The sequence below is a fragment of the Bombus pyrosoma genome, linkage group LG14 (genome assembly GCF_014825855.1).
Source record: "Bombus pyrosoma isolate SC7728 linkage group LG14, ASM1482585v1, whole genome shotgun sequence".
Taxonomy (NCBI): domain Eukaryota; kingdom Metazoa; phylum Arthropoda; class Insecta; order Hymenoptera; family Apidae; genus Bombus; species Bombus pyrosoma.
Window position 1 is genome coordinate 3,954,237 of NC_057783.1, and position 10,139 is coordinate 3,964,375.

At 34.4% G+C, this 10,139-nt stretch overlaps 2 protein-coding genes across 5 annotated transcripts; one reads left to right on the forward strand and one right to left on the reverse strand.

The window, feature by feature from the left end:
* Window positions 1–145: 145 nt before the first annotated feature.
* LOC122575073 lies at window positions 146–2,869 on the forward strand. Of its 4 annotated transcripts, none has more exons than XM_043743487.1 (3): window positions 146–1,512; window positions 2,319–2,492; window positions 2,761–2,869. In XM_043743487.1, exons 1-3 carry the CDS (start codon window positions 1,416–1,418, stop codon window positions 2,784–2,786), a joined length of 297 nt encoding a protein of 98 aa, XP_043599422.1. In that variant the 5' UTR covers window positions 146–1,415; the 3' UTR covers window positions 2,787–2,869. The 4 variants fall into 4 exon arrangements, 2 of the variants coding, with proteins under 2 accessions (XP_043599422.1, XP_043599421.1); XR_006319306.1 differs by adding an exon at window positions 2,115–2,234 and having other exon boundaries at window positions 765–1,512; window positions 2,319–2,869; XR_006319305.1 differs by adding an exon at window positions 1,936–2,234 and having other exon boundaries at window positions 797–1,512; window positions 2,319–2,869.
* A 109-nt stretch (window positions 2,870–2,978) lies between these two features.
* Window positions 2,979–4,315, reverse strand: LOC122575070 (translin). Its single transcript, XM_043743483.1, has 5 exons — window positions 4,158–4,315; window positions 3,753–3,852; window positions 3,478–3,693; window positions 3,329–3,408; window positions 2,979–3,271 (listed from the first exon to the last, which is right to left on the reverse strand). The coding sequence occupies exons 1-5, from the start codon at window positions 4,227–4,229 to the stop codon at window positions 3,041–3,043; spliced, it is 699 nt and encodes a 232-aa protein (XP_043599418.1). The 5' UTR covers window positions 4,230–4,315; the 3' UTR covers window positions 2,979–3,040.
* Between the last annotated feature and the right edge of the window lie 5,824 nt (window positions 4,316–10,139).

A 10,139-nucleotide genomic window follows, 5' to 3' on the forward strand; every position in this document is an offset into this window, starting at 1 on the left:
GAGGTGGCTGGTGTCGAACCGTGAGGCCAGTCGGGTCGGCTCGGGCCTCGGACTTAAGGAACGTGAACCTGACTGGGCCTGGTTGGGGGCCCTGCGGCCGTAATACCCGGCACAGAGAGCGCTCAGGGCCTCATCGTTCTCCGGCCATCGCGCTGGAACACGGTCACTCAGTCACCAAACGAGATATATCACTTCGAAAACATGTTTGCGTGACACGGTCCCTGCTCAAAGCCATCATGGCCGACGCACAGCCATTTAACACGTTCAGCTCGAGCAGTTCCGCGATGCGACGTGCGCCGCGCGGGAATCGGCTTGCTACCGCCACCGGTCAACTCACGAGCGTCTATTGGATGCTTCGCGTTTCCCTTTGTTATAAGCCTCGTTCACACTCCCTTCGATTTACCAGAGTGTTCAAAACTTTATCGAATCAAATATCTTTCAAAATATTTGTCAGTCTATAATAATATTCGAATTAAAATTTACACATACATTTTGATAGTTTCCAGAAATGTATATTTCGTTCATGCGACTTATAACATTGTCTGGTGGCGTCGAAATTTTTAAGGCTTTCTTAACCTATCATTCTATATTTCATAAAAATAAATCAAAGACTTTTTAATTATATGGTATCGTTAAAAAGTAAACATGAATAAATATTCGGTTACAGGTTTACAGCAAAAAATTTTATATGTGTATTTTTTAACAGTACTTAGGTTGATATTTTTTCATCGCGTTATGAAAACATAGATTTAAAAAAAATGGAATTAATTGCAAAATTTACATTTATATATTTGATAGTAACTTAGAAGAATTAATGGTGATAAGACTTAATTATACTTTCTGATATCATGATAGTATTTACATACGCTTATGTTTTGTATTTTAAGTGATTTTAATTTGCGCACGCGTCGCGTATGCGAGGATATTTTAAATTTTAAATCTTTCACGGAGTGCAAGAATTGGAAATTAGTTGACATTATTAGATGATATTGTTTATTCTTTTTATTTACAATTTCGATTAAAATGAAGCACATTTTAATTTAACTAGATATCTTCCTAATACATTCCAACTTTTAGCAACACAAAAAGATATTTTCGCTATTGGAATTTTCTCATGTAATGTAAACAGGAAACCGAGTTCGAAAAATTTTAACAATAATATTACTATTATATTATGGAGACTAATAAAGTAAAAATAAAATGGAAAATGTAAATAAAAAACTATGTGTTAATATTTTCCGCTTGAACGGAAACTTAGGTTAGATGTATTGGTGCAACATGTCGAAGCAACAAATCTAAAGTTAGATATTAATTCCATTAATTTGAAATCAGTTATAGCGATGGTTGATCGTAGAATATTTTATTTAATTGAAGGAATCTTTGGTTGAAGTTAAATCATATTCCCGCGTATCGACATGACGCAGATTATTGCAATTCTTTCTGTGATTCCTAGGTTATCTTACCATCTTCGAATTCAACTTCCAAACTTAACAATATTTGACGTTTTGCCAGGTATTACTTTTGACATACACTTTCTTTCATACCCGTAGAGCTCGTAATTTTTCAGCTCAAGAGACCTTATCGCAGCAAGCACGTGTTAAAACGCACTACTACTACAACATGCTGAGCACTGTATTTGCGCATTTGGGTTTTAGATATTGGCGGAAATCCACCCAATTTAAATTTTCAATGCATTTTTCTAATATATCTTACAATTTACGCGTAATAATTTCTTAATCTTTTATTGCAGAAGACTTAAAGATAACATTTTCCCGTGTTCTTGTTCTTAGAAACATTAATTATACAATATGAATATGTCTCTTCATAGACTTAGAAACTTGTTTTTTTTTCTTTCAAATAAATTTGATACACTGTCAAAATTACAAAGTGCAGATACAGTTGTAGCTCTTTGTAATATGTTTTTACCATATACAGGTAAGTTACCATCTGTAAAATGGGCACAAACAACATGGGCTTCATCAAATCACACTAGCTTCAAATTTGAGAGATAAAAAGATAAAAATTATGCCGTTGCACGTTTCTCAGACAAAAATCTAGCTTCAGTTATGTCCGAGTATGTAATTGCACATATTTTTATTTTTGAATGCGATCAGAGACAGCAATATCAAAATTAAAAAGATAAAGAGTGGATAACAGATGGGAAAATTTCTGATCACAGACTTATTTGTGATTTGTTTGGAGTATTCTACATTTAGGAAATATTGGGAAGACAAGTAATTATATTATGAAGTGTTTTTTGTTATTAGTGGTATAAATACTAGTTAACTTTATATAAAGATATTTTTAATTTGTTGCAGAAGTTGCAGAAATATTAAAAATGTTTGGAGCCACCATATGGGAAGTGACAAGACCACCTCTTAAAGAGAACTTATATTATCTTCATGAACATAGAACAATTGCACATTTGTCTGAAATGCTAACAAATTGTGATTATATTATTAATATTTTACCATCTACATCTAGTACTCTAGGTTTGTTAAACAAAAATATATTACAGAATTGTAAAAATCATGGCAATGTTCTTATCAATGTAGGTTGAGGTACAGTAATTAAAGAGATAAATTTATTAAATGCACTTGAACAACAATGAATTTCAGGAACAATTTTAGATATTTTTATAGAAGAACCATTGCCAAAAGAAAGTAAATTGTAAATATTAACACAAGCAATTACATTAATTAAAACTAAAATTTTTTCTTACTAATATATTAGAAAATAATAGGAAATATTTTTATGCAGGTTATCTCAGGTGTAATTCGTGCTAAAGATGTAGCAAAATATTTTGTTTAAAATTATCGAAGATATATTAAAAGTGCAAACTTGCAAAATATAGCAAATTTACAAGGAAGTTATTAAGTACTTGAATAGTTTAACTATACATAGAATTTTATATATTGTTGATTCAGTATAAAATTAACATAAATGTAGGTAATTATTATAATTTATAAATAAGAAAATAGCTGCTCCAGTAATTTATTATGTATGACAGCATGTTACAGAAAATATTTTTTAAAAATAATTACTTTGTATCTTCAATAGATAAACGTGGTTTCAAACCTCGTATACTGAGATCATAAACTACTTCTTCTACCTTTTTAATCGCATATTTTAAGCCATCAAAACGTTTTCTTAGAGAATCATTTTTCAAATTTAAGAGTTTAAAGCCTGCACTTAGATCATGCATAAATCGTGCTATTTCTATGGGTCGATTATAATCACCACTAGTGACACTATTTACAGCAAAACGACTCTGAAATATAATATTCAAATAAGTAATTGTAACAGATGTGTTATACAATATGCTTACCAATTCTGCACACAATTGTAATAGTCCCATTAGGTAGTCTTCTAAGTCCAAATGGAAACCATTCTCTTTATCTCTTTTAACTATATGTACAGTATCGAAATATATTAGATACAAATAAATGAAAGAAATTTCTTTAAACAATTACATACCTCCTAACATATCTGCAGCAGTGTTCTTATTAAGTAGAATTTTAATTTCTAAATATACTATCAAAGATGCTAAGAAACATAATTTTTGTGTGACAGAACGCCATTGATCATGATATTTGTAATACTGGTTTTGTGGCACGACATCTGCAAGTCTTTCATAGTTCTTACGTACTTGTCCAAGCAATTCCCTTGATGACATACAATAATCATGTATAACTGCAAATAAAAAAATAATAACTACTTTGATAATTTCGTGATTCATTAAATACACATACTTAAGCTTTCTTTAAAGTTATCTTCAATATGTATGTTCTGCAATATCATTGATATGTCGCTGGAGTTCTTTTCAAGTTCTCTTACAATAGCACGGATTTCCTTTAGCATAAAAAGAATTTTAATAATTTTTTATACATAGTATGTCCTTAATTAATATTAAAATTCGTTACTTCAAAAAATTTACAATGAAAAGAAACAAAAAAGGGTTAATATATCTTAACCTAAAACATGTACAGAATGAACATAAGGATAAATATGTATTTAAAAAGAAATAATCCATTTTGTTTATAACTATGAATTAATCAATAGGAAGAAAATTTGTTTAAAGTAGTAGTACAATTATTTAGCATATACGTTATCTTATCATATAATTTCAATATTAGTAAAATATTATTAGGATATACCTCACGCAATTCTTCTTCGTCGACTAAGTAAGTCTGAAAAGAATTAAAGATTTCTATTATTGAATCACTCATATTTCTCGTTATTCCTTGTAAAATATCTTTTTAAAGACAATGTACGTTAATATTTGGGCAAACGCTTAACAGCAATTCGATATATATACATACGATAGTAAACAATTCATACGATAGATGGCATCATTGTAATTATCAAATTCCAAATTTTGAAAATTTATTCGTTGTAAAATATAAATTTCTACTATTGTATCACTCATATTTCTCGTTATTCCTTGTAAAATATCTTTTTAAAGACAGTGTACGTTAATATTTGGGCAAAACACTTAACAGCAATTTGATATATATACACACGATAGTAAACAATTCATACGATAGATGGCATCATTGTAATTATCAAATTCCAAATTTTGAAAATTTATTCGTTGTAAAATATAAATATCTTACAGTTAATCATAATTTACTGCTTTATACTTTCATCTTATCCTTATAAAAAATTTAAAATGAATACTGACACAGTATAAATAAAAACTTAATATTTATTTTTTCCTTATATTTTATTTTTTCGTTAATAATGAGTAATTCCAAGAAACATCATAAATACCAGACAAGAAAATAAATTATTATTGCGACATTCTATCAATTATTGTAGTACTGTATACATTATCGCAATTTACTTGGCATATTTTGTCTGGCTACGTACTTCCATCTTCTAGTAGAATTTCTTAAAAGTATATACTACATAACTCCTCCGTGTTGTTCGCTAGTTGTTCGTACGAAGAATATCGAAAATCTAGAAAAGAAGAGGTTAGTACTGGTATAAATATTGGCATTAGTAGCATCTTACAAGGAATTTTATTCTCATTGTAAATTGAACATTCAACATGTCGATATTGTCCAGCAAGTACATGTACAACTGTATGAATAATACGATTAATGTTATTTAATATAAATTCGGATCAATTAACAAGATACATTACATGAATATAGAAAAGGAAATAATCGTTTAATACGAGGATAGTATAGAGTCGCGATAGCGGTTTGCACAGGTCGGGAACCGAGTCCGTAAGCGCGCAAGCTGTAAGCTGCAAGGTCTCGCGCGGTATATAAATAGAAACCAGTAGGTCCTGCTGTGAAGTCGAGGAAGGTGGTTGGAATTCTACAGGATGCCTCTACGTAGCTCGTAGAGGATACCACAGGGAATCTGCGGGCGTGTCATTGATCCCGATACACGCGTTCAAGTATCCGAACGAGACTGGCTTTATTGAAAAGTTCACGCCCACGTTTATGAACTCGCAAGAGCTGCGAGCTGCGATCAACTTTACTAGGAATTCCTGAATAAATCTACTTGATACAAATAACGAAAGGATTTTCTAATATTAATATTGAAAATCTCTAAATCCATTTCTGCCGATGAGACGCTTAATCCTCTTAAAATTAAGCATTGCATTAAATACGAACAAAAAGAAGAAAAGCGGTACAATAACAGAAGAAGTTAGAATTTACATAGTAATGCCGAATAATTGGAGATGCGTATCCATGTAAATCTCTATATGCGTTTCTCATCATTTTAGATCACTATGAAAGATTCAAAAGAATAAATGTCCTTGTTGGTAAACGTCGTTCAAACTTGAACATCTTTCACACTTCATCTACGATATTCGAAAGCCTCAGTATTATAATAGAATCAATGGCCTACAATCAAAGTTCTACAATCTACAAGTACCGATGCGCTCTATTAGTCTGAACTTATTATTGTTACAGATTCAACTTCAAGATATGCGTCTTACAAAATAAATTATCGCCAAAATCTATCGCTAACTTTTTATTGAATAGTTTTGCCATTTTATCGTATCATATTATTTTATCATATTTATGTTTTTACCAATAGTAATGCTATATACAAGTATCGAATAACAATAGCAATAAGTGCAAATTTCAATACAATCTTTCAACCAATGAGTTGTCCACAACACGACCACCTTCTAGCAATAGTAATTGCATTTCATTTGTTAAAACGGTGATTTTTGTGCCCGATATGTAAAAGAGTTTGCATCGGTGTGTATCAACATGCAAGTGCGAGCAAATGGATCGAAGAGGATCTTGTCGAGGAGAAAGGAAACGGCGAAGACGAAGAAGAAGAAGGCTGGTCGACGATGATCCGTTAAACTTGCATTCCTTAAGGCGCCAATCTTAATAAAATCTTGGTACCGTAGGCTATCGCAGAATTTTTGGTACCATGTGCTCCGCGTGTACAATTTATTTTTAGTCGTATAATCTTATCTTCCGACGGAAGATTATGCCTTAGGTGTCGTTTTGAAATATATTTTACTATAACCAATACATCGAAAAGTCTGTTTCCCATTCGAGTCGAAGAAGGAATTATTACAAAATTCTGCACGCCGAATGTAATTCGATTTAACAGGACATCTTCTGATGTTGAGAAGAACATCAATGGAAATTAAAACATCCGTATACTTAACTCGTCTCGAGTCGAAAATAAATTGCAATAATTACAGCATTATATATATATATATATAAGTCGTCGTGAAACGAGGTTCAGGCATTCGGTAAATTTCACGATTAATATTCATGCCTTTTCGCGTTACTGTCACGACTGTTACACGAAGCGTAAGAGGAATCTAGTAGCTGCTCAATATTTGTACGTTAAACAGGTTTTCTTGTTCGTTTTCGTCGCGGTAATGTCAATACACTGATAGAGATACGCAAACACGAATACATCAGCAACAAAGGGAATCGTTCGATTCCTACAGCGTCCTTATCAAATACGAAACACTATTTTTAAATCATATTGCTTCCTCTTCGCTTGTGTCGTGATTACTTGTATTGTATACGATATGTAACGTGACGAAGAGAATAAAAACGTTGCATTTGTGGATCGTATTGAAATTAAGCAAGCAATATTATACAAGAGACAAACACATTTAGAAGCCATGCGAGCCAAGCAAGCTGACTACGTCGATGTGAGCAACAGTTAATGTTCAGCATACACACGACACAAGTGAAATGCATCAGCATAAATGTCAGGGTCATCTGCATACACAGCAGACTTTCAGACATACATCGATTAAGCGTCGATGCTGTTACTAGATTAATATCTCTAGATATTAAACTAAAGAGGTGTGAAAGAATAGTACGCGATGATAAATCAAACTAACAAAAATGTAGGAATTAAAAGATAAGACAGCCTGTTTTGATTCGTACGATCACAAAAGGAGGGCTTTATATGGGTGGCGCCGTGTTAAAGAAATGCCCCCGGGCACTACCTTTTTACGTCACTGCTGGAGAATTTCCTACCCACTGGCTGATCGCCATTGCGAATCACAGTACCGGCATAATATCGAACCGTTAAGAGCCGAGAGCACAACGGAAGAATCCATGGAATCCAAATAAACGTCTAGAAATTATATCGTGTAGTCTTTGCAATATTAGGAGACATGTATCGCGAGGAGACGCGAGTCGAATATCAATCACATAAGAAAAACCATACGCGCTGCAGCATATTTTACAACCTGCTTCCAACTTTTGACGTTAAGATCTTCCTTTTAATCATACTTCTATGTAAAGATGTACCGATGAATATTGGTATTATTCCACACGGTTGGTATCATGTTTCCTGCGAGTTTCTTGACTGATAATTTCTGGAATATAATATCGTTAATATGCAGCAAATAGACAAGAATGTGAAAATTATTATTTTAAAATTGAAGAAATAAAGATTAGTAAAAATGTGGCGATTACGCTGTATATCGTACAATAGAAAAATCCTAGCACTGTCAGCCAGGCTTAAACTGGGCGAAGATTCGAATCATGGGACATCTCGTATGAATATCCTATAATAAAATTGATATCTTTTAGATGATATTTTTGTACAATTAATGATCAACGGTAACTGGAGCGTTGATGTAAATGAAGGAAAACAGAAAATAAGGAATTAAGAGACAATTTTCTGTAGAAACATATCAAAGGACACCAGTACTTCGCGTTCAGACACAAGAAGCAAAACATATCGGCAGGGAACCAACAGGTTTGACTTGCCGGACTAGTTAATAAATTACCGTAGTCCGCCGCCATCTTAATCTTCGAAGTTGCAAATGAGAATTCGGAATACTGAACACCAATTGCGAAATAAAGTCTCACGATGATTGCAGGCTGGTACTATATACAAGAGGATAAAATAGTTTCTATGTTTCGGAAGAAATATGACCATCCAATTGATCCTGTTCTATAGATTAATCAATGTCTCGTGCAATTGTTATGGAAATTGATGTTTTACAAACAATTCACAGAATCCCCGTATGCAGAACTCATTTAAAGATTTCTATAGCCCTAAAAGAACTTATGGATCACTGACAATCATTAAGAGAGGGTCGCACGAGCTATGTCTTGTCAAATTTTCTGTTTATCTCTATTTTGCGTGAAATTTCGATTTCCTTCGCAGGTTTAAAATCTATTCTCTGAATACCCTAGACGAAAATTGCGAACACACGGCGCATCGATACCGTAGAAATTGATAAAATCATTAACGCCTTTAAGTTATTGTTGTTTTATGTTACATATAACTTGCGCATAACGTGCATGCATTTTTCGCGCATCTGAAACGGCCACAAATAGCATAAACATGTACATTAGCGATGCAGCTGGGTAAGTGGGTAGGCTCACGTAGTTCGTACGACCTTCATAAAAACTCGTCGATCAGAGATTGCCGGGAATGTTGAGTGAGAACTCGCCGTCTACGGGGTGGCGAATAAAAAAGTAAGCGCCTACCTTGGCAAACAAGACACCGACGCTAACTACCATGCCAAGTAAATGACAGTGTAATGATGAAGATAAAAAGCGATGCTAACTACGCGAGGAAACGTACTATGCCGAAACAAATATGTATGTCTACGACATCGTCACGGTTGGGTCTTGCTGCGAAAAAAACAGATCTCCGTTTATAGATCGAACAGATTGAAACAAGGCTATAATTTGTGGACACCGTTGTCCTTTATTTCCGTTAGCGCATTGTTCCTCTCCGGACAATGTAATTCTAAAAAATAAGAGAAATATACAGATAGAGAAATAATTAAGAAACGAGGAAAAACCTTTTTAACTTTCCTTACAGCAAAACATCGAACGTTGTTCGATTAAAAAAATTTATCGAACAGAAGAAAATCATGTAACTGGCGCAGCGGTTGCATTGAAATTCACTGATATATTAAAGTTCCAGCGATTTTCCGAGGATTCAAGGTTTATGCGAGAGAAAGACGGAGACAAAGAGCAGTCCATAGGTTAAGTCCCCACCAGAGAGGCCCCGTGGAAAGATGCTGGCCGCTCTCACGTGGTTAACGCACGTAGATACATATATTATCCTGGCGCGCGCACACCTTGGCCTCCCGTGGTTCGGCGGTTAGTGGTTAGTGGGTGCACAGGTTGCCGATGTGCGCACACACCGTGCGTGTCGTCAAGGTATGCCACCGCACCGGCCAATCCGGTGCCACGTATACCAATCACCGTTTTCGTTAGCCGCTTCCTCGCACTTTACCTTTCGAGAGACACGTGAGTTTTCACTGTCTTTTCCGACTTATTGGCAGACTTCTTTCGGTCAGCATACCGATGACTGTCTTTCCTTCCGTTTCGTGTGACTGTCTGTGACGCGGCTAGTACCAGTGCAATGTGCAATGACACACGGGGAAAGCCAGGATCGTCGGAAAGATCCTACAACGAATAGAATACATATGCGAATATTAATCAGCGTGATGTTCACCCAAGTGGGAAATTATTACCAATTCCGTTCCATTGACGACTTTGCGTGGACACTGAGAGTGCGCAGCAGCTTTGCCACGAGTGCAGTGCAGTCGACGCGTTTAATATTTACCAGTTTATACGGTGTGAAACGATACAAAGAATTGCAGTTCCAGATAAATAAGAAAGCTTTTCTTCTGGTGAACGTTCAAGATCCGGTTG